This window comes from Rutilus rutilus, assembly GCF_951802725.1.
Source record: "Rutilus rutilus genome assembly, chromosome: 11".
In the NCBI taxonomy this organism is placed as follows: Eukaryota; Metazoa; Chordata; class Actinopteri; order Cypriniformes; family Leuciscidae; genus Rutilus; species Rutilus rutilus.
This window is the reverse complement of record NC_140216.1, coordinates 29,103,271-29,128,282: the sequence shown is the minus strand read 5'-3', so window position 1 is coordinate 29,128,282 and position 25,012 is coordinate 29,103,271. Positions and strand designations below refer to the sequence as shown.

The following is a 25,012-nucleotide window of genomic DNA, read 5'->3' as shown; positions in this document are numbered from 1 at the left end:
GCTGCCCGCTGGCAATGAAAGAGGGGCTTGGGGGTGACAAGGCATAGTGTCGTCGACCGCCAAGCGCGCCCTCTTGGGGCCCAGAGGTTTCAGAAATTGCTCTTTTGTTGAAAATGTGGGTCCTGAAAATGTGGCTCCTGAACATAAAGAAAAGGAAACAAAAGATTCTCCGCCCGGCCCTCCACCGGGGGAAGGAGTGGCACGTTCGCCATCTCCTGAAGAGCAACTTGATCCACCTCTGGGCCGCCCGTCTCATGGTCATTTGCACCATCGCTTGCCTCCTGGTTTGGCAGCGGCCTGGACCGGCGGGGTCGGCTTCCTGCGGCTTGCTCCACGCTGAGGCCTAGGTGGTTGCTGCTGCTGGGGTTTAGCGGGAGCGGAGGACGCCGCAGAAGGCCGACCTCGGCGACGAGTAGACGGAGGGTCTGCGGCCGGCGGACGGGTGGGAGCAGCAGCGGTCCGCCGGGGCAGGATGTGCCGGATGGCCTCCGTCTGCTTCTGTGCGGCCGAGAACTGTTGGACAAAGCTCTCGACCGCGTCGCCAAACAACCCAACCTGGGAAAGAGGGGCATCCAGGAACCAATATTTATCGGTGTCCCTCATATCCGCCAGGTTGAGCCAAAGGTGGCGCTCCTGGACTACCAAGGTGGACATCGCCTGACCGACTGAACGTGCGGTTTCCTTCGTCGCCCGGAGGGTGAGGTCGGTAGCCACACTGAGCTCCCGGAGGAGCTCTGGGTCAGAACCACCCTCGTTCATGTCCATGAGCGCCTGGGCCTTGTGGACCTGCAAGAGCGCCATGGCATGGAGGGCGGAAGCAGCCTGTCCACAGGCCTTGTAAGCCCTTGCCGTTAGACCGGACAAAAACTTACAGGCCTTGGACGGGAGGCGTGGATTACCCCGCCAAGAGGAGGCGGACGCTGGACACAGTTGCATCGCGACAGCCCACTCCACTGGGGGGATATCCACATACCCCTTAGCTGCCCCGCCGTCGAGGGTGGCGAGGGGAGAGGAGCCACTAGGACGGCTTCTGGCACTATACGGTGCCTTCCACGTCCTAGAAAGCTCCTCATGCTGAGAACCAGTACGGCCCGCCCCGAGAAACCAATCGTCCAACAGAGAAGGTTTGGGACGTGGTGGAGGGTTCCACGCAAGCCCAACCTTCTCTGCGGCCCGGGAAAGCATTGCCGTCCATTCTGGATCGGTCTCGGACAACGCTACACGCCCCGAGGGTGTTAACACAGCCAAGTCGTCATCTCCAGAGGACTGAAGCTCCCCCTCCGATGCTGTGATCGACATCTGGTCGTCAGCTGGAGCCCCAAAGGAAACGGTTGGTCGTTCAGGAGAAGGACCAAGACGTTCACTAAGGGGCTCCAATGGCAGCAGCGCATGTGAGGCGTGAGGGGCCCGCGGATGTTGTCTCGGCAGGGAAGCCCTCACGGTAATCCTCAGATCACCCTGATCATGCACCGAAGTAGGTCTATTCTGCGGGGCAGAATAAACACTAGATCGGGGCATAGGCGGGGGGACTGCACCTCCCTTCAGGCAGGCGAGTCTCGATCTTAGCGCTGAGATAGTCATATTCCCGCAATGGGAACATGAACTATCCACAAAATCTGCCTCAGCGTGTTGAATGCCCAAACACGAGAGGCAACTACTGTGGCCATCTGCTGGCACCAGGGAACGACGGCATCCAGAAACGCACAAGCGGAATGACATCTTGAAAAAGATGCAGGGTCACGCTTTGTTGCTCTTTTAATGAAAACAAAAAAGGTTTGAAAAATAACTCTCTCAGTGTTGAGGCACCGAGGGGTAGCCACAGTGTGAATAACACACAGAGGGAAACGCCCACCGAACCGACACACACACAATACACAAAACAGCAGTGCTGTGAAAACAGTAGTTGTGAGCTGCAATGCTTGCGGCCACCGCTGATCGCGCCGTCACACCAACACGAAGGAGAGTCCTCTCGTTCTCAAAGGCAGTCTTTTCTTGTAGTTTTCAGAAGTCAAAACAAAAGCTCAGCTCCGAAGTGAAAGACAATGTGTGCGTGCGCCCGCTTCCTGTTTATACCCGCGCTGCGGGGCGCGTGACGCGATTCACGCACGCCAACGTTCATTGGCTCGTTCTGTAGACACCCGAAGTTGATAGGGCTCCCTGAAGTGATCCCAATTATATCATCACATCGACGTTACGTCGAACGTGAGCGACTGAAAGGGAACGTAAGATTCAAGGTAATGGAGCCTTTTATACATTGTCGAGTTTCTTTAGAAATAAACAATGGACAAATGGAGTCTTTAAATGCCTCAGATGTAAAGTTATTCGCTGTCAAAGTGCTAGCCAATGGCTGCCCCCATGGAGGCTACGCTTTCCGGGTGATGGATTACCCCCTTGGTTCAAACAAACAGACCTGGGCAACCGCATTCGTCATTACGTTGTGCATCAAGTTCAAGGGAAGCTAGTTATTTTAGTCGATAAAGTTTTAAATATGGATATTTTTCTTACACAAACTCATCGCATCGCTTTCGAGCACTTTTATTACGGATTGATGCACTTTGAAGGACTTCCAAAAAAATATACCTATTTTGACTCACACTATAAAGCTTAGAAGAGCCAGGACATTTTTTTTATATAACTCCGATTGTATTAGTCTGAAAGAAGAATGTCATATACACCTAGGATGGCTTCAGGGTGAGTAAATCATGGGCTAATTTACATTTTTGGCCGAACTATCCCTTTAATAAAATCTCACCGCTGCGTCCAGAGCCATGATGCTGGGCTGCATGCTGAGGGGTCCGGGTGACGATCCGGCCACTGGCTGGACCACCACCATCAGGGATGATACCGTCTTGACCGTCTCCACCTGCTGGTCTTCACGGGTCACCTCCTGAGTGGCCACCTGAGAGAGAGACCTTAAAGTTCAAATAAGGAAAAGCATATTGTGTGCTTTACTGTAGAGCATCTATTATTGGATCTTATTCTGTTAAAAATTCAAAGGGATATTCGGGGTTTAGTAGAAGCTAAACTCAATGAACAGCATTTGTGACAGTATTGATTACAACAAAAATCTATTTCGTCCCTCATTTTCTTTAAAAAAGCAAAAATGGAGGTTACGGTGATGCACTTACAATGGAAGTGAATGAGACCAGTTTTTTGAAGAATTTAAAAACAGAAATGTGAAGCTTTTAATTTTATAAAAGCACTTATTCTTGTGTATTATTTGAGTTGTAGAGCTGTTTAAAGCATAATTATTACAGTAGTTTTAAGAGTTATGGTGTTGTCATGGTGACAAAGTTGTAAAATTAGATATAATTTCACAGAGATAAGGTTAGTAAGTTATTTTTTTCACACTAAAATCATGTTAAAACTCGTACATCAGACAGTATAATCTCAAGACATGATACAGTTTAAGTCGTGATGTAACAGTGTACAACAAAGTCTCTGGGCTCATGCCGTCCCTGACACCAATATTTCAATGATTCATAAAAGATGAATCCGGTATAGAGATAAATGTTAGGAACATGATTTTTCGGTAGTATTACAGCATGTTGTGAGTGTATATTAGTACAATTTGTTGTTTGCTTTTGGCATTGGTTCAATTTGTTGTTTGCTTTGGGTCCATGTTTTGATCCAAAAACGCTCACTCGTGATGCCAGACTTAACAAGCGGATTGAAAAGTTGAGTATTTTAATGTTCATGGATTGGCCCCATTCACGTCCATTGTAAGTGCCTCACTGTAACCCAGTGGGCCCTATTTTAACGATCTGAAACGCAAGTGTCAAAGCGCAAAGCGCAAAGCGCAAGTAACTTTGTGGATGGGTCTTGGCGCTGTTGCTATTTTCCCAGCGGGATAAATGACTCTTGCGCCTGGCGCAAATCTAAAAGGGGTTGGTCTGAAGTAGCTTCATTATTCATAGGTGTGGTTTGGGCGTAACGTGAAATAAACCAATCAGAGCGACATCTCACATTCCCTTTAAGAGCAGGCGCGCTTGTTCTAAAGCGGATTCCTATTATAACGGCGGATTTGCCAGGTGCACGACAGGAGCGGTTCAAGGCCGAGGAGACCGACGTTCTCGTCAGGGACGTTGGGGATGGAGAAACACACCCAAATTAACTTCGGTTAAACAGGCGTATGATAATTTGGGTAAATGTGTAAGCTAGATGTATGCTTTTATAATAAAATGTCTATCTATCTATCTATCTATCTATCGTAATAATGTATGATTTGCAAAAATAACTGCTGCGTCTGTGTGTAGATGAGAGAATCAAAGTGTATGCGCGTTGTGCACACGCTACATTGATTAAGGCCAAGCATGCGCCCTTAAAATAGCATATGAATAACATGCGCAACGCGCCACTGACTTTAAACTGTTTTTTTTCGGTCAGTGGCGCAATTGTTTTCTAAACCTGTAAAATAGCATGAGGGAACGTTTGCGCCGGAACACGCCTCCTCTTTGCGCTGAACCGCCCCGGGGAGCGCAAGTGTATTTCTTAGTTAACCGACGTGCATCTGTGGAGGGAAAAGTCCGCTTTGCGCGGGTGCAAAATAGGAATGATACATGCGTCGGTGTACAAAGTCAATTGCGCTGGGTGCAAGATAGGGCCCAGTGTGTTGCTTGGTCGTTTGAGTTTAACTTGTATTGAACCCATAATATTTCTTTAAATATCAACTTTGTCGTATATGTTTCAATTAAAATTTCCAAATGCTGGTTGACATCATCATAACATTTTAAAATGTTAGTGAGTTTGGTCATGTCATCTGATTAGCATCTTACATCGTTCCAGGTGGGGTCACTGGAAGAGGGTGGAGGAGGGATGATGCCAAGGGATGACACATTGAAGCCGATGGACTGACTCAGATTGCCTGAGACAGCAGCGCGGCCCAGATCGTCAGCAATGTTCTTCAGGGCCGCAAACTGTTGGTCTTCTGCAGATGGTTTATAAATATTAAGACATTGTATTGTGATCTAAACGTTGTATTTGTCACTTATTTTATTCTTGCTCTCACCAGTGGTGCTGTTGGTGGATGTCTGAACAGGGGGCTCCCTGATCTCCACCTGCACCGTCAATCCTGTCGAACGCCTCCTTCTAGCATTAGTACCCTCACGGACGATGTTGGTGATTCGAATCTTGTTCGCCGGTATTTTCAGAAGTAAAGCCAGATTGTTGATAAGATTTGCCCCGAAGAACTCCGCCTCAGTCATGGCTGGGAGGTTGAAGGCCAGGATCAAAACCGGAGAGGTGCGGATTTGGACTGGCTCTGAGCCACGAAGAAGTATGTTCAGCATTTTGTAGTCCTGGTCAAAGAAGTTGGAGCCGTGACTGGAGTTGAAACTGGGAACGTATTGCCCTGAGAAGCACAGAGAGGAATCAAAGTAAGAATTGTTGTTTAGGTTGAAAAATGGTCTTCTGGCTTGCAGAGGGAGCTGTATTAACTTGCATTATTGTGCTGTACTCTACCTGTATAAGTTGGCTCACGCAGAGTGTAGTCAGTTTTGCCAGTATTCCACTCAGCATTTGTTGGACCAACCAAACTATTGTTAACGTACACATCCAGCCGCTGAGGGTTTGAGTAAAATACAGCAACCCTGACAACCTGAGAACAGAATATTACTGTAGTTAAGGTTCTACTGTAATATTATATCATAATAACTTAAGTTAAAACAAAAATTATACATACAGTGCTGGTCAGAATTATTTGCCCCCTTGGTAAATATGATCAAAGATGGCTGTAAAAACTTTTGATATTTTATTTGAAAAAAATTAAGCAAAGAATTGAAGCTAACACTTCAGATGGGTTTGGTGCACACAGGGATAAAAAAGTACCCCATGTGTAAAATGAAATACTCTGCTGTATCTTTAATGTTGTGGGCCTAATTTTCTGCCAGAGGTCCTGGACATCTTGTTCAGATACATGGCATCATGGATTCGATCAAATACCAACAGATAAAAAATCTAAACCTGACAACCTCTGGTAGAAATTGTTCTTCTTCCAACAGGACAGTGATCCAAAAACAAACATCAAAATCAAAACAAAAATGGGTCACTGAGCACAAAACCAAGCATCTGCAATGGCCATCCCAGTCCCCAGACCTGAACCCAATAGAAAATGAGTGGGCTGAACTGAAGAGAAGAAACGCCAACATGGATCTGGGAATCTGAAGGATTTGGAGAGATTCTGTGAGGAGGAATGGTCTCTGATCTCTTGTCAGGTGTTCTCCAAACTCATCAGGCATTATAGGAGAAGACTTGGAGCTGTTATCTTGGAAAAAGGAGGTTGCAAAAAGTATTTCATAAAAGGGGGCAAATAATTGCTCCCAACGTGTTTTGGAGAAAAACATATATTTCATAATGTGATTTTCCCCCATTTTCAATTATTTTACCTCAATGAAAGGTTAGATTTTTGCAATTTTTTAAAATAAAATATCAAAAGGATTAACTGCAGATTTATTTTTTACAGCTATCTTTGACCATATTTACCAAGGGGGCAAATCATTCTGACCATCACTGTATATATATATATTTGTGAGTGTGTGTGTGTGTGTGTGTAGTGGGTTTGTAGTGTGTTTGGTGTATTTTTTGGGTGACGTCTTGACAAAATGCGTCCCACGTCATTTCCGCCCAAATCGGCTAAAGGGTGCACAGCGTGATGCTGTGTGAGTGTGAGCGTGGAGAGCTGCTGCACACGGAGTGTACATCTTATATCCTCCGCTTCCTTCTTGTTCATGTTGCTGATGATACCCGGGTTTTGTTTGTTTTGTTGTAGCAACAAGCCTGGCATCGTGGCGAACCTTGTACATCTCGTATCATTCTCTTTTTCCCCTGTTCATATCACTAATGATACCCGGGTGGGTCGTTTGATTTATTATGTGCAATAAACTGTGCATTGTTTGTTCTTGAGCATGTATGTTTTGTGTGTTGTAGTAACAAACTTGACATTGCGGACGCTGACTTAAAATAGGAAACATTTTGGAGGTAATTTGAATGTTTTATGTGTTTTTATATTTTAAAAAAATGTATAACTAAATGAAATGTATGGTCTAAATGCAACTTGCATATTTTAATGGTGCATGAATGTAGGTGTATTAAACGTGTATTGTGTTTTGAAAGACTTATTAGGAGCTGATCGTGTATTTGACTGCTGTTACAAATACTCCCAGGATTTAAAGTTTATGTACAATTGTGTTTTGATTTGGTTGATTTTGTTATGTGAATATTGTATAGTTTATTTGTCTTCGCCCGGATACATATATAATTGCAGGTTTGCAGTCCTATTTTTTTTTTATGCAGTTTTGGATATATTATATCCAGCATAATGTAGTTTATTTATTTATTTATATAAATATATAACTATAACTATAAATTTATAACTAGCTTATTCATTTTCCTGGATTGTGTTTTGGGTCAACTTTTGTAGCCTTTAAATAAAATATTAACTGTGCGTTCACACCGCCGCTGGCGAGAGCGTCAAAGTGGCCGGAAGTCATTCATTTTCAATGAGAGCCGGCTGCGAGCTCCGGCGAGGGTGGCGTGGTGCGTCTTGGACGGTGAGAGTGGCGAAGAGAGTTGAAGTCAGGTCAACTTTATGGTAATAAGCTATGACGCGGTTCGGCGGCAACCAATCAGAATGTAGAAGTCCTCCGCCTGAGAGGATTCCAGAGAACACAGTCCTGTAAACATTGGTCTATTTCGATCTACGTCAGAGTATCAGAGCGTCCCCGAATCTTTCTCCGGCGTCGTTGGCAGGGTGGCGAGAGCGAATTTTGCCACTCTCGCCGGCGGCGGTGTGAACGTACAGTTACAAATATGTCAAATAATTTTGTGACATAAATTAATAAACTATAGAATTTTTTTTTTTAATTACTATATTATTTTACATTATATTTGTTAATAAATGAATAAATAATAGTAATTATTATTATCATCATCATCAATTATACAAATATTATATTAGGTATACATTTTTATATATATGTACATATACAGTGCGTACAGAAAGTATTCATACCCCCGGTAAATATGACCAAAAATGGCTGTAAAAAATAAATCTTTCATTCAAAAAATTTGATTTAGAATTCAAATTGGGGGGGGAAATCACATTATGAAATAAATGTTTTTCTCCAAAACACGTTGGCCACAATTATTCATACCCTTTTAGTAAATACCTTTTTGCAATCTCCTTTTGCCAAGATAACAGATCTGAGTCTTCTTCTATAATGCCTGATGAGTTTGGAGAACACCTGACAAGAGATCAGCGATCATTCCTTCATACAGAATCTCTCCAGATCCTTCAGATTCCCAGATCCATGTTGGTGCTTCTTCTCTTCAGTTCACTCCACTCATCAGGTCAGGGAACTGGGACGGTCATGGCAGATGCTTTTTGTGCTCCGAAACACATTTTTGTGTTGATTTTGATGTTTGTTTTGGATCGTTGTCCTGATGGAAGATCCAACCACGGCCCATTATAAGATTTCTAGCAGATTTTTTTATCCGTTTATATTTGATAGAATCCACGATGCCATGTATCTGAATAAGAAGTCCAGGACCTCCAGCAGAAAAACATTTTTCTTGAAACCCTCCCAAACAACATGTGGTGATGTAGGGGTTGTTTGATTTTTTTTTTATAGGCTTTCTGACCTCAAGACTCAACTAATCTCTGCAATTCTCCATCTTTGATCCTTGGAGAGTCTTTGGCCACTCAAACCATCCTCCTCACCGTGCATTAATATAATATAGACACACGTCCTCTTCCTGGCAGATTTGTAACATTTTTACTTGATTTTAACTTCTTAATTATTGCTCTGATGGTCAAAATGGGTATTTTCAATTATTTAGCTATTTTCTTACATCCACTTTCAATTTTGTGACGCTTAACAATCTTTTGCTGCAAATCAGAACTGTATTATTTGGTTTTATTCATTGTGATGGATGATTAAGGGAATTTGGCCTTTGTGTTTCCTCATATTTAAAATCCTGTGAAACAAGAAATCATGGCTGGACAATTTCATGTTCCTAGTCTCCCTGGTGTGCTAAAAAAAGGTAAATATTAATGAGAATATACTTCAGAGATATTTTATTCATAAAACATTCTAGGGGTATGAATAATTGTGGCCAACATGTTTTGGAGAAAAACATTTATTTCATAATGTGATTCCCCCCCCCAATTTGAATTATTTTACTTCAATGAAAGAATAGAATTTTGCCAATTTTTTGAATGAAAGATCACATTTTTTGAATGAAAGATTTATTTTTTACAACCATTTTTGATCATATTTACCGGGGGTATGAATACTTTCCGTACCCACTGTATATATATATATATATATATATATATATTCATTTATATTGATTTGATATTGATTTATCAACTCATTTATTTTGAATATTTTAAAGATAGAAATGTTCTGCACAATTCAAAAAAACAAACAAGATATTTGATTTTTTTTATATTAAATTAGAAAACAAAATGGAAATAAAATAATAATGCAGGATAAAACTGATTAAAGATTGTTTTCTCCTAATATGCCTTTTATTGTTCTAAATTTTGTATCACCTGTAGATGCTTACAGGTCAGTATAGTCTATTGTCAGTATAATCCATCTTACTAACCTCTGTAGGTCCAGCATTCAGTAACATAAGTCTCAGCTTCTGTGGTGTTGTGCTGGTGAAAAAGATGTCAAAGGATTTATTAGTGGCCACAATGGCGTGGAAGAGAGATACTCGCTTCTGACACGTGTAGCCGGCGCACCAGCCGTGGTCTTGTGGGCCTGAAACAAGATATTCACAGTAAGATTAAAATCAAATAATACACAAACCTTAAACCTTTTCTGCTTTTATAAAATCCTAAATTATATTATGCATAAAATAGTAGGTGTTATAGGGGGGGTAAGAGTCATACCATTCACCAAATCCACATATTTGTCCCCCAGGATGGCTACAGGTGAAAGACGCCTGGTCTCTGTGTCTGCGTCCAAACTTTCGATGACCAGCATCCTATAGTTGAGCCCAAAGCACTTGTAGCTCTGCCAGGTGTTCATGTACGTACAGGTGTCTCTGATCACTCCTGCACAGGTAAAACAGCCACGTCATACGTTAAAAGCAGCTCCATCATTTTAAGTTCTCTCTCTTAGATCACTGTAATGTACTGTACCTTTGTAAGGAGCGATTTGATTCACAGGTATCCGGCTGCCGTTGAGAGAGGTGAGCATGACTTTGGGGATGCGGTAATCGCCCAGTCCGTGTCGGGGATCCCCGTTCCACTCGTACTCGGACTGGGGCACCACTGCTCCTACTGCACCCAGGAAACTGCCATCCAGATCCTTCAACATCGTCTTCTTCTTAGCATCACAGTCCATGTCCACACAGTCTGATGGGTTCACTTTGCTGAGATATAAGAGTGGAAAAAATCAATCAGTCACTTCATATTTTTGGTCATCCCTATCAATCATACATTTTTATTGTTGTCTTTCTACATTTACTTTTATGCATTTGGCAGATGCATTTTGCCAAAGCGACTTACATTGCATTTCAAGGTACATATTTATATTCTTATCAGTTCTTGTTTTCACTGGGAATCGAACCCATGACCTTGGCGTTGCATGCGCCAACCCTCTACTGTTTGAGCTACAGGAAAGCAGCTTCTTAATAATGTTTCATAATTATTTTTTCGGGACTAATAGTTTATTAACAGTAGAGATGCACACCACGACTAACTTCATTAACATAGAATTTTTTAAACCGACTAGTCTAACAACTCCAGAAGATAGTCAAAAACAGTTTACATTTGAATATCTGTCACGATCACCAGCTGGAGTGCCCTGGATGTCCATCAGAGGGCACTCCCCTCTTGTTCAGTTATAATTAAATGATGTAGAATGTTTAATACAATTTAGTGGACTGTCTCGCACATCCTTAATTAACAGTGTTAACTTTGTGAATTGACATTGACTATAAGCTTTTGGTTTACCCCAGATCAGGCCGATGAATGTATGCCAGAGCATCCTCTGTGCTGTTTATCTTGCCTATCCTCTCAACACTGATTGGATGTTGCAGATCCTCATTTCCCGGGTTAGTCATGAACATGTAATTTGTCTCTGTTGAGCACACATTCTTGAACCCAACAAAAGTTGTGTCTGGAAATAGAAACAGATAGTGTAAATAGATGCTTTTTTTTTTGTATAATGAAGGTTTTAAACTGAAGAGTCGTACACATTTCGAAGGAATGTGACTCACCAGAGACAGTCATTAGACCAGCTATGGCATTGTAGCTCATCAGTCCAGCGTGAGGCTTTTGTGGTGCATTATTGTGGTTAGATTCAAATGTCGGCCAGGAAATTCCAGACCTTCCACCTGTTGCACACAGAAAATACAGTTAGAATCAACACGGAAAATGGATCAGTTACATCAAACAAATTTATTCAGTAGTGCATAGATGATTCTTTAATCTGTATTGTACCATTGGGGGGGCGAGGGGCCCTGTGGCTTTTGCTGAGCATAACATAGGTCATAGTTGTGGACAGACTGTCAAAACAGTTGAAGTTAGGGCTGCTGCCCACAATCAGGGCACCCTGTAGAGATGATTTTTCGAAAAATGTAATACAAAAATGAACAAGATAAGAAAGCTTTATTCTCTTAAGGCAAATTCACACTGCACCAACAGATGCCGACCAACAGTGACAGTCACTAGATTACATTATGTAACTGTAACTCAACATGTTCAATCTGTGAAAATGAAAGCTGACAGATGCTCTCATTGACCCTACAAAGTGTCTGTTGCCATCTGTCGGTGCAATGTAAATTGGCCTTTAGTTTTGACCGAAAAGACATATAGTGCATCCTCACCTGTACACGGACTATTTTGTTAGAGTATGTGTGGCTGAGCGAGGGAGGACTGTAGATGAGAGGCATGATACTCATTCCATTATCAATAAGGCTCACGTTAGAAACTAACACGTTCATGGATACCTGGAAGTGAGGAGAGGAAAACATGAATGTCCAGCACAATGAATTTGTACAAGTAAATTAACAATTTATCTGACCAATAAAACACTTGGCTTTGCAGTTACTGTAGGTTATTATTATAGTAGGAAGTTTGCAGATCATTTATCATACTTGAAAATAAATGCCAAAATCAAAGCTCCTCCAGACAGTGAAGCCCTGGATTTGAGAGCAACCAGCAAGTCCATCTTTATTCATGTAGAGTCCGTACAGACCGCCATGTGCCTCATTCTGACTCCATTGAGCCACTGAATTTGGAGATCCTTTTGACATATTGTTGGAAACATAAAAAAAATCCATATTTATATAAATATTAGGGATGCACAGTATATCAATACTACATCAGTTATCAGCCTAAATTGGAGGTTTTTTTAAATTATTTATCAGGATTTGTACATGCTCATCAATCACTCACTAAACACTCATATAAAGTTATTATTAAAAAAAGAATAATTTAGTAACAATGTAAAACAAAATTAATATAAATTGTTCTAATTGTACATTATAATGTTGTGATGCCTAAATTCACTTGTATCAATCAAAACGGTAACACTTTACAATAAGGTTTAATTAGTTAAAATTAGTTAACTACTCTTATTTAACATTAATTAACAATGAACAATACTTGTATAGCATTTATTAATCTAAATTAATGTTAATTTCAACATTTACTAATGCATTGTTAAAATCAAAAGTTGTGTTTGTGTACATTAGTTAATGCACTGTGAACTAACATGAACAAATAATGAATGACTGTATTTTTTATTAACTAACATTAACAAAGATTAATAAATACTGTCACAAAAGTTTTGTTCATAGTTAGTTCATGTTAGTTAATACATTAACTAATGTTAACTAATTAAACCTTAGTGTAAAGTGTTCCCATTATAACAACCAATTTGTTTTTATTTATTTAAAATTTTCTTGTATTATTTTTGAAAATAATTATTGGCTTCTATACCTGGGCATGGTTCACCATCAATTCTGAATCCAACTCGTTCATAGCCAGCAACAATATTCCCTTGAAGAATTGCATTGGTTGCCTCACTCACCTACAACATCAACAGTAATATATCAGTTCTTTATCTAGTACTAATATATTCAGCCAGTAATCATGTTTTCACATGTACCATGGTTATATCATGTTTTTTTAACATGTACCATAGCCTTCTTGCATTGTGGAGTGCCATCAAGATACCAAGGTAAATTAATATGGTAATAATTCTCTACCATGTAACCCAGTACATTTCTTTAAGGGTTACCTCAATGGCTGCATTCCATTCAAAGTTAAATTCCTCCGCTCTGCCACTGTATGATCCAGGCCACAGTGTCAGGGTAACCAAGTTCCTCCTGATGGCATTACTGTCACCCCAGACTCTGATTCCTGGGAAATTGGAATAAAAAGTGCAGAATAGAAGAGTGCTAAATCATATTACCCAACTCATTGTGATTATATTTAGTTTAATAGTATTTAATAGCCATTGAATCTGCACCTTCTCCAACGGTGTGATGGATCACATTGTCATCGATACTCAGTCCATCTGTTCCGAAAACACCAATAGCAGGAGCAAAGCCGTCATGAAAAGCACATCCCTTGATGTAAGACTCACCAACCACCTAAAAACATTGTGACAGTAAGTAGTTGTAAGGAATATGTGTGATAATCATGTACTGTGTCAGGACATTTTCTCACCCCTCCCAGGTTATAAAACACCAGAGAGTAACGTGGGTCTGACAGGTCATTCCATCCTTCCTGCCCGGTGTGGTAGAACTGAACATTTCTGATCTGGGCTTTTCCTGTGAGGCAAGTTATCAACAGCTTTAGTGAGTTTTCATTACTTACGCAAATACAAAAATATAATTTCGACATTACAAGATTATTTTTATTAAAACATTCATATTTTTCTGCCATCTTCTAGGTAATTAAACCATATCCATGCTATATATATATATATTAGTGATGGGGACGAGACCGCCTATGCCGAGTCCGAGTCAAGACCGAGTCTTTGAAGGGTCGAGTCCGAGTCGAGACCGAGTCCGTTAGTTTTCAAATTCAGTCAAGTCCGAGTCAAGACCGAGTCTTTGAGGAAGCAAGTCCGAGTCGAGACCGAGTCTTTAGGAGTCGAGACCAAGACCATAAAAACATGTCAGTTTTCATATTCATGATTTAATATCACCCCAGTTTATAATCAACAGTTAGGCCTACAGACTAAGCTAGATTGGGAATTGTTTAGAGGAGCAGTCTTAACATCTTAATATGGACTATGCTTTTACTATCATTAAAAAAATCCCTACCACATGCATCATCTTCTGCCTATTTTTCTAAACTGCTTCAACAGTGCTGCTCTGTCATCAACATGTTAAGCCCACCCTGACTTTTTTAATCATAGTTAGGACATGCAGAGCAAATAAAACATTTCTAGTGGTATGTATTCTAGTGGACTAGTGATGGGGACGAGACCGCCTATGCCGAGTCCGAGTCAAGACCGAGTCTTTGAAGGGTCGAGTCCGAGTCAAGACCGAGTCTTTGAAGGAACAAGTCCGAGTCGAGTCCGAGAAAGCAGAAATCGGTCTCGAGACCGGACTCGAGTACTACATCACTAATATATATATATGTGTGTGTGTGTGTGTGTGTCCCATTTAATTGAATGCAGCAATTTATGTACTGTAAGAGTGGGTTTGCATGTGATTCGTCCTAATTGCGTTTCATGTGAGGCTGAAATATCTGAAACACTTCCAATACTAATTTTCTGGAGAAAAGATAGACGATACCAGCTGCGTTTTCTCACTCTCTCATCTCTCCAACAGAGAGTTGACACACAAACCCACCTCCCCTCACTCACTTGTTTAATTTGCCCCGGATGAATATTGTTGGTGTCACAATTATGTTCTGTCTTGTTTGCACCTGTTCTTGTTAGTCCCTGATTAGTTTACCCTCATCCACCTTTGTCTAGTTAGTTCCCTCATTTACCCTGTGTATATATTCTCCCCGTTCAGTTCAGTCCCTTGTTGGTTATTGTTCGTGTCTATGTGATACACGCTGTTGCGTCCTGTTCACCTGCCCGTGTACATTAAAGCTTTGTTATATTTTTGGAATCAAGCTTTGTCTGTCTGCTTCATCAGCCAAAGCGTGACAGTTGGTGTTACAGGATTTGAATTTCGCCATGGGATTGGCCGTATTACGCATAATGGTATTCATTCCGGCAGATTTTACTCACATTCAAAGTGCGCAGACATAAAGCCACAAAAAGTTATTTTTCACTGCTTATTGCATTTAAACAGTCAAATGGTCACAATGCCGGACTTGGTGAGTATTTATGTTAACAGTTATGTTTTAAGAACGTAAACAGTTGAGAAAGAAAACGCATGTGTAACAGTATAATGTATCTGTGAGTCAGGTATGAAAGTGGCAGCAGCCAAATATACCTGCTGCCAAATTATGAGATAACGTTAAAAATACGTATATGGCAGTTTTCCCCCATTGTATCAATGTCAAAATTGTGGCTGAGGCAAAATTGAAAATCCTGAGAGGCTAGTAACTTTGGAGAACCACTAACCACCGTGGTTGGTGAGCAAAAAAGTTAATGTCAAGCCCTGATTATACCTCTGTAATCAATCCCTCCACTGGAGAAGCTTCCCACCAGCACTCTGGCCCCATAAGACTGTGTGTACATTTCTGGATACTCCTGACCAATGATCTTGATGTTCCTGGTCAGTAAAGCCACATTGCCTGCAAGCTTATAACTTCTTGAAGTACCTGGCACACTGTAGCTCTCCCCTATATGACCAAATACATGTAATATTAATTTAATTAATTGTGATTTTATTTTTTTATTTTTTTTGAAATCAAAAAAGTGAAAATGTATTATGGTTTCCACAAAAAATTGTGTTTAGTGTATTTCTTAGTGTTAAAAAACTGTTTTTAACACAAAGAATTGTTTCTTGAGCACCAAATCAGCATATTAGAATGAAGAATGAAGATTAAGTAATTGTTGCTTAAAATTTAGCTTTGCCATTTTAGGAATAAATGACACTACTGTTAATAAAATATTACAAATAAATATTAATAAATATACAGTCATGTGAAAAAAAGTACACCCTTTTGAATTCTATGGTTTTACGTATCAGGACACAATAAAAATCATCTGGGGCCTCATTTATAACCGTTGCGTACGCACAAAACAGGCCCTGAAAGAGGCGTACGCCACTTCCGATGCATAAGTTGTGATTTATAAAAACAAACTTGACGGAAAAATTTGCGCACCTGCACGCAAACTCTTACCCATGCGTACGAACGTTTTGGAGATGGAGCAGTTTGGCGACGCCGATGGTGAGCTGGAGTTAAATGTCTTTTTGGTCACTTTTAGACAGAAAATCTAAAGACATATAGAAAGATGATACAAAATATAATTTCACTCACCAAGCCTATCACTTGAAGCAAATATCCATCCCTTCTTAAATGTCCACGCCAGCGAGCGCGTTGGGCCGTTTAGTGAAACTGACGCAAATAACAGTTTAAATAAATAAAATAATGATTTAAACTATGTTTTACTTCTGATATAAACATTTAGATTAAATATGCCATTCAAATTAATGGAGTTTAACACTTAAACATGAAATCATTACTGAGAAGTTACAACATTTTTTTATATTCAATCAATAGAAATATTTGTTGTGGATGCGATGTTTTTGAACACTTTTCCTGTGGCGTGCTGTTTTAATGTTTTAACCACAGAGATAATTGCTTATCATGATAATACCAGATTGTCTGAGCAAATAATGCAAATGTGCAAATAATTTCGTGCAAATTATAATAATAATTAAAAATATAAATCAATTAAAAATACAATTCGGCCAGTGGAAAAGATTGAGAAAAACTTTCTCTGAAATGTTTTTTTTACACTATTTGATTTATGTATTCAAAAACAAGGCAAGATATAGGCAACTACTTGATTTTTATTAATGTAATGTGTCTTGTACCGTTAAACGTTCTCACGTGGATGAATAATCATATGCAAATGATATGCAGATGAGGATCTGCATAGTAAAACTAGGCGTTGTAAGCTCCATATATGGTTATTTCGGGGTGGAGACGCATGTGCGCACAATCTTCCGCTGACTGGGATTTCTAAAGTGAATTCTGCGCAGGTTCTGGCGTACGACCGGTTTTATAAGTCTGAATATTTTTTTGCGTACGCCATTTTTGGCTTTCGGGCACACGTACACTTTTAGTAAGGTTCCTACGCACAGTTTTATAAATGAGACCCCTGGTCCTTGGCAGGTCTTAAAATTAGGTCAATAAAACCTCAGATGAACAACAACACATGACATACTACACTGTGTCATTATTTATTTAAAGGGATAGTTCACTTTGAAATTAATTTTTGATATGTTTTAGCTTACCTCAAGGGCATCCAAGATGTAGGTGTCTTTGTTTCCGCAGTAGTTTCAATTTTGATATTTTTAGGTCAAACCGTTCTTGTCTGTCAGTCATATAATGCAGGCCGATGGTCACTGGCTCAAAACACAAGCACAGAGTCCAAATTAAAACAATTCCCCACGTCCAAATGAAACAATTCCCCATCATAAGTACACATTGATGGCCTAAGACACGAAACGAGCGGTTTGTGTGAGAAAACGAACAGTATTTATATCGTTGTTATCTCTTGAAAACAGCACACGTCCAAATGATCTGATGGCGCGGGCGGGTATAGATATATACATAGATGTCGCCTTGGCTACGGTTTCGTTCCAATGAACTGCAGTAGCGAAGGCGACATCTAGTGTATACATCTATACCCGCCAGCGGGCGGGTATAGATATATACACTAGATGTCGCTTGGCTACGGTTTCGTTCCAATGAACTGCAGTAGCGAAGGCGACATCTAGTGTATACATCTATACCCGCCCGCTGGCGGGTATAGATATATACACTAGATGTCGCTTGGCTACGGTTTCGTTCCAATGAACTGCAGTAACCAAGGCGACATCTATGTATATATCTATACCCGCCCGCGCCGTCAGATCATTTGGGCGTGTGCTGTTTTCAAGAGATAACAACGATATAAATACTGTTCGTTTTCTCACACAAACCGCTCGTTTCGTGTCTTAGGCCATCAATGTGTACTTATGATGGGGAATTGTTTCATTTGGACGATGGGGAATTGTTTTAATTTGGACTCTGTGCTTGTGTTTTGATACAGTGACCATCGACCTGCATTATGACTGACAGACAAGAACGGTTTGACCTAAAAATATCAAAATTGAAACTACTGCGGAAACAAAGACACCTACATCTTGGATGCCCTTGAGGTAAGCTAAAACATATCAAAAATTAATTTCAAAGTGAACTATCCCTTTAACAAAAACTAGGAAAAAATGGAGAAGTCATGTGTGACAAACTAAGTACACCCTTACTGCTTCCATAGGAATTAAGAGGGTAAGTAACAGTCAGGCGCTGCTAATCAAATGCCATCAGAAAGTGTGACCAACTCTATAAAAGCAGAAGTTTTGACAGTTTGCTGGTCTGGAGCATTCAGGTGTGTTTTAACATAATGCCAAGGAGAAGAGACATCAGCAATGATCTTAGAGAAGCAATTGTTACAAGTGGACAGTTGCCAATCTTCCAAGGAGTGGATGTCCCAGAAAATCTACCCCAAGGCCAGACTGCATTGCTCAAAGAAACTGCAAAAAAACCCAAGAGCTACATCTCAGACTCTACATGCCACAGTTAACATGTTAAATGTTAAAGTTAAGGACAGTACAATTACAAAAAGACTGAACAAGTATGGCTTGTTTGGAAGGGTTGCCAGGGGAAAGCTTCTTATCTCTAAAAAGAACATGACAACACGGCTTAGGTTTGCAAAGTTGCATCTGAACAAACCTCAGGAATTCTGGAACAATGTCCTTTAGACAGATGAGACCAAAGTGGAGATGTTTGGCCAGAATGCAAAGAGCCACGTTTGGCGAAAACCAAACACAGCATACCAGCACAAACACCTCATACCAACTGTCAGTAGTAACAGTCAACCTCAAACCAACACAGAATTCAAAAGGGTGAACTGTCTTTTTCACATGACTGTATATCTGTGTACCTAACAGCTTATCGATACAGCATAATGCCTATTATTGCTATAATGGCATTATCTATAATCTAGGGGACTAACCGATGTGTGTGAATGATAAAGGCTGGTCCAGAGTAAGTGTGCGGCCATAATCTGAGATAGCAGTTATGGTGCGGATTTCTGTCTGCCAAGGGTCATAGCTGGTCGTGGACAGCAGGATCTTCTCCCCAACCTGGAGGCAAAGAGTGCAACGGTTAAGAGCACAAATGCAGCTTGGAATCTAAAAGGCATCACCCAATCATACAAGGAGGTTCAAAAGTTCTCTTAAGGTCTACATTTTTTTTGTGTCATTTCAAAAAAAACTTCTCACCTTCCAGTCCACAGGTTCCTGTAGAGAGAGAGTGCTGTTTCCTGCCTGGGACGTGCTAGCCAGCTTAGTGTGATACACGTTGTGTGGCATACCATAAAGTTCAAGAAATCCAAACACACCTGGAAGACATTATCTCCACTCAAATCAACACTTAAGTTGGCAAACGATTGAGAGGAACATCTCTGATGCATATACAATCAATAATGAGATTTCTTTATTTTTATTCCTGCTGATTTACCTAGAACTTTGGACCCTTGGTTTGGTCCAGATGGTAATAGCCAGTCTGGTGTGGAATGGCTTCCTCTCAGTATAATCTGCAGCTGACCTCTGAAGGGTTCATCAGGCCACCCAGCAATCAGACGTCCACCCTGATTGAGTCAAATGAACATGTATTGTACAGATAGAGTTAGAGTCTTTAGTATGGACAAGTAAGTGAAATTAGCACACAGGACAGAAAGAGTCTGGTTCTGATTTGGTGTAACAATCCTAAGATGTCTATAGCAGTAAGATGCATTTGAATGTAGTTATGTGCTTACTTGAATGGAGATGTATGTGGCATTCAGAACAATGTTATTATATAGAGAAACACTGCTGTTGGAGGTGCCATTGTTTGTGTCTGGAATCTCCAGAACTCCAACTATTTTCAGCTTGTTCAGGGAGGGGACTACAACATCTACAACCATCCAAATGCCTTCGAGAAATAATGGGACATTTTTTAATGAAATAGCATACCATATTGATAAATAGCTTTTTCTTGTGATTTGTCACATTAGAGATGCTTACCAGGTGGAATGACCACATCAGAGCCTTCTTGCGGCACACTGAAGTTGTTCTCTAAACTTGACCGCCAAAATGATGTATTTGACCAGAGACTAAACACAGCATGATATGTTTTATTAATAAAAGTAAAAACAGTAGATACAATAGATTACTATTATTATTATTATTATTATAGAATCTTGATTATTATCATTATATGTTTTTTAAATCGCTGCGCGTGTGTGGTAACATACACATAGTTTGCAGGTCTGCGGCCGGTTGTATTGGATATGTTGGCTGTAGTGGCTACAGGACCAGCTGGAGATATACAGTTGGGATAGTAACACTGATACACTCTAAAGTCCAACGATCTGTCTACAGCTGAGCGGTCCACACTGTTCCTCCTCCTCCGGCTAGTCACACGGTCTCTTCCAGACACTGTAGTCACAAAACTCAAAATCTTTCATTCTTTGCACAGTACTGAGCAGATTTGAGCATGATACTGTATGTGCCCTCTTTAAATAGAAAGAGAGCACAGATGTCTTAGGTGAAGAGGCGAGTAGTTTTACCCATGTAATAGAGGCTTCTGGATGAGTCATTAAAGTACCAGTCCCCATTTACATTCCCAGTGGGGTTCAGGAGCTGGGAGGAACCATTCCTGTCATCTATAATGCGGAAGCGGTCAGGTGTCTGAGTCAGGTTGTGATTCATGATTATATAATTTTCTGGCTGTAATGGAGAAAGAGAGGAAACATTAACATGCTAAATACTAATCTTAATTGGATGGAACATACTTAAAGGCATAGTTTTTATTTACCAGCCTGTCAAATTTTCTACTTTTCGTTTGAATGCACATTGAATTATTTAGTAACGTGTAGTGTGCACACTTTACCCGAAAACCGTAGACCATTCCATTGTATGAGATGTTAGTGATTTGGGAAGCACCATCAAAGTACCAGTTATAGGTTTGGCCTGTGGGCAGCATTGCCATCCAGCCAAGTGTGTGGGTCACAAGTTTTTTAAGGAAAGGAAGCACACATGTTCCTAAAGAGAGACATAACATTGTGAGTAACTGTACCAACCAAGAAGCTTTCTAATCATCACACATCTCACTTCAACCCTACAAACACAAAAATGCTCCCCAATGTTAGTGTATGAAATTCTTTAGTTATTTTTTAGTTTATAATCATTGAGGCCACGTACACACTGTAAAGTTTCAGTAGAGACAACCACATTTAAATGTGGGAGAGTCCCATAGATTATCATTCCATGTACATACGGAACACGACTTGCTCCCAAAACTGCATGATTGACACAGTGGAAACCATAGCCACGTTCTGGTGTCTCACATGTTTGGTCTCCGCTATTCTGACCTGTGATGGATTTTTTAATTAATAACTAACATTCGTTTTTTCTTACAGAAACAACAATCATATGTTCTTTGAATGTATGTGTGCCTTTTGGTGAAAACTCATGACTTTGAGTGTGTGTGTGTGTGTATAAATAACAAATAGGGGAAATTAAACTAGACAGATGACTAGTTCTCAAACCTTGTGATAAGTAATCACAAAAACAGAGTTTGCTTGTGCCAGTGACAGAGGGAAAAGGTTGGGGCTTTTGAAACAATTGAACCAATCATATTGAAGGTGACATGTTAGTCACTATAATCTTATTTGTTGTCTCGATTCTATAAAAACAGTGTATCCGTGTTTTCTGGTGGGATTCTCAATGGAATTTGTCTGAGATCCTCCGGCCTTGCTTCTTCTTGGGAACTCTTCCGGCCACGATTAAAGCATTTAAAGGACATTTGCTGAAGTCTGTTTGTCGATTATTCCTGCGCAGGAAGTAAGCTAGTTTAGGGAAATAAGTTAGAGTAAGAAAACTCGGCCAGTTGTCGACTGAAGATGCAAGAGTTAGAGTATAAAGGTATTGGGTGTCGATTTGGAGACACCCCAGATAAAGGTATTGGGTGTCGATTTGGAGACGCCCCTAGTTAATAAGATCAATTGGGTGTCGATTGGAGACACCCCAGATAGTTGATAATATACCAAAGAAATATTACAGCGACTAATGACTCGTTATGTTCAACAATTAATTAAAGCACAGTTAACGGAGGCGTCGTGTTTTGTTTATGCTTGTAAAGGCTGCTTCACAGTGAGCGCTCTTGCAGTGTTGCCTTCTCCACTAATTAGGCTATGCATTTTTGGGCTTGTTGTTTAAGCTTGGCTCATACAGCAATCGAGTTTACGGAGTTGAAGTAAGCAGGTTCAGGTTGCGATAATTTGGTGTTATTTTCAGCATAAAGCATTTGGATTTATTTTGGTTTATTGTGGGCTTGTTCTTGTTTGCTTTTTTTCCCCATGAAAACATGCACGTCTTGCTATGAAAAAAAGTTTTCTTTGGGGTGTTCTTTGTGAATGGCCCCTAAGATTTTTCACTAAGACTTTTTACTAAAATTCCCAGAACAATCTGGAAACAAAAAATGTACATACAAAAAGAGTCAATTGTATAGAAACATATGCATTCACATTTGCATTCAACATATGCATGTCTAACATATGCATACACATTTGTTTCATGGCTCAATCGCCCAGATTATTTCATCCTACCATAAGAGTTGGTCAGAATCACATCTTTAGCTTGAAGTGAAGGTGGTGAGGGATTGACAACGATCAAGCGGTGGAAGTTAATAGTGTTGTCACACACTGCAGCAGGGACGCCAACACTCCACTCTGTTCCCGGAAAGCAGTGTCTCGGGTCGAGCAGGTTATTCCTTGGTACCACCTTGTAGCTAACATTGCCTTTTCAGAAATATAAAATATTTATATTCATTATTTGTGTGTATTTTTTTAACGCTACCAATTATTTGTCAATGTAAAGTTAGAGTTTTAAGATGCCAATAACGCTACGTATCCATTAAGATATTGTTACACAGATTAAAAAAAATTCAAGTTATCATGAATCTGTATACTGTAAAATCTAATGTTTCTATACCTGTCAGGGACCCATCAGTATCTACAAGCGCCACCTCATGCTCCCATCTGAACCAGGCCTTGTTGGGCGATTGATAGTACTGGATCCCACTGAACCTCGCGCTCCAGCCTCCACAGCGGAACATGCAGGTTCCAACTATTTCTGCCACTCCGACAGCAGCACACGATGGACGGTCAAAGTTCACAAACTTTGTGTTGATGACACTCATACCATCATCCAGGGGCAGGACAACACCACGAGCGGTGCAGTAGTCGCTCCCCAGCCCCAGCTCATCCACATGACCCACCATAGTGCTGTTGACCACGGCCGCCCCTCCATTCAGTCCCCATCCACTGACATACGGCTGGATGATCCTCTTGGCCTCCACTCCTGCCTTCTCATTATTGACCATTAGGAACTCGCTGAACTGAACCGCTCCTACGTTCACCCACTCAGCACCTTTCTCGTTGTTCCAGGAAGTGAAGCGACGGAAGACCGCTGGCGCTGGTGTAGAGGAGCTGCAGCTGCCAGTACGCATTGGGAAAAACTCTTGGAAGATCCACAAGCCAAACCAGCCCTGTGAATGCACCGTATTGTTGAAGAACTCTCCTAGTGGTACTCTCTTCTGACAGATGTTGGCGTCATACGAAGGGCCGTCGGGATGATCGTGCATACGGTACCAGAACCCAAAATGTGTCCCACCAGCTGCGGCATTGTGCCTAATGGTGTTATTAGGGTTGGTGACCCAGTATGCAGCTGGAGTTACATCATCATTTAGCAAACTGGTGCTCTGTTTTACAAATATCGCCAGGTTGTACTGCAGAATGTTGCCGGTCTCAATGCCATCCTCAATAAAGAAGGCTCCACCCATGATATTGTAGATGACATTACGCTCCACCAGTAGGTTGTGGGTGTTGTGGATTGTGATGGCACGGTTGTAGGACTGGTGAATGCCACATCCACGCACGTATGACTTAAACTTAACATCACCCATTAGATGCCAGTGGATTGGGTAGCGTCCCAGACGGAACGCCTGTCCAACATTGAAGAGCTGAACGAAGACAATGACAAACATAATGCCATGATTAAATTTCAAGGAAAATATTTATTGTTAAAGGTCTCATGTCACTTTTTTTCAACAAAATTAACATTTACCTCAACATATTCAATTCTGCCAATTGCCAGATTTTGGTTTGGTTGTGGTGCGTGGAACATGATGCAGCCACCAAACTGGTCACTTCCTACTTCTTCTCCAAACCTACCCTGGAAACAAGTCTGGGTGGCAAATTCCCCTGTAAGCAAAAGCATTCATTAAATTTGTCATGACTTTTGATGACAATCACATGACTTTTAGCTGTCTGTCTTTCCATAAACAGTTGAGGAAATAACATCCAAACCTGTGTTGAATCCATCAGGGCAAGCTGCAATCTGATCGTTCCACTCCATGTTGTTGGATCCACGGACAACAATATTTCTGGTAAGAAGGCCCACCTCTGCTCTCGCTTCAAAAACTGTCCCATCAGGCAGTGTGACAGACACACCCAGATGAGTGTATCTCAGTTGTTCGGTCAGAGTGAGGGTTCTACCATCAGCTGAAACTGAGGCAATTCTCATCAACTCATTCTCATGTTGACTGTGTCTGTGAATTCAGTTAAAACATATTTTTGATTATTAGCATTTTAAATAAGGACAACTTATTTTTTAGCATCATTATTAGCATATTTTTATAGCAATTAGCATTTTCAATTTGAGCAAGAATAATTTAAACAGTACATTTATAATAAAAATGTTTTACCCCTAAAACAAATCAGATGATATCACCTAAAAATGCAAAAATGTGTATAATAAT

General features: G+C 40.7%; 1 protein-coding gene across 1 annotated transcript in view; it reads right to left on the bottom strand.

Moving 5' to 3' along the window:
• pkhd1l1.1 (PKHD1 like 1, tandem duplicate 1) overlaps window positions 1–25,012 on the bottom strand; it is a gene marked incomplete at its 5' end in the record, with an annotated part of 65,646 nt that overhangs the window by 5,183 nt on the left and 35,451 nt on the right. The window contains 29 exons of the mRNA XM_084422953.1: window positions 2,753–2,899; window positions 4,776–4,927; window positions 5,009–5,350; window positions 5,461–5,596; window positions 9,610–9,767; window positions 9,899–10,063; window positions 10,151–10,383; window positions 10,967–11,132; window positions 11,233–11,349; window positions 11,456–11,567; window positions 11,842–11,964; window positions 12,112–12,260; window positions 12,959–13,049; window positions 13,260–13,381; window positions 13,491–13,614; window positions 13,691–13,794; window positions 15,602–15,775; window positions 19,164–19,293; window positions 19,432–19,550; window positions 19,670–19,799; window positions 19,968–20,122; window positions 20,215–20,303; window positions 20,445–20,628; window positions 20,760–20,919; window positions 21,083–21,234; window positions 22,800–22,991; window positions 23,185–24,214; window positions 24,319–24,455; window positions 24,561–24,802. Coding sequence (XP_084279079.1) covers window positions 2,753–2,899; window positions 4,776–4,927; window positions 5,009–5,350; window positions 5,461–5,596; window positions 9,610–9,767; window positions 9,899–10,063; window positions 10,151–10,383; window positions 10,967–11,132; window positions 11,233–11,349; window positions 11,456–11,567; window positions 11,842–11,964; window positions 12,112–12,260; window positions 12,959–13,049; window positions 13,260–13,381; window positions 13,491–13,614; window positions 13,691–13,794; window positions 15,602–15,775; window positions 19,164–19,293; window positions 19,432–19,550; window positions 19,670–19,799; window positions 19,968–20,122; window positions 20,215–20,303; window positions 20,445–20,628; window positions 20,760–20,919; window positions 21,083–21,234; window positions 22,800–22,991; window positions 23,185–24,214; window positions 24,319–24,455; window positions 24,561–24,802 — 5,335 coding nt within the window. The remainder of the gene's footprint in view (window positions 1–2,752; window positions 2,900–4,775; window positions 4,928–5,008; window positions 5,351–5,460; window positions 5,597–9,609; window positions 9,768–9,898; window positions 10,064–10,150; window positions 10,384–10,966; window positions 11,133–11,232; window positions 11,350–11,455; window positions 11,568–11,841; window positions 11,965–12,111; window positions 12,261–12,958; window positions 13,050–13,259; window positions 13,382–13,490; window positions 13,615–13,690; window positions 13,795–15,601; window positions 15,776–19,163; window positions 19,294–19,431; window positions 19,551–19,669; window positions 19,800–19,967; window positions 20,123–20,214; window positions 20,304–20,444; window positions 20,629–20,759; window positions 20,920–21,082; window positions 21,235–22,799; window positions 22,992–23,184; window positions 24,215–24,318; window positions 24,456–24,560; window positions 24,803–25,012) is intronic.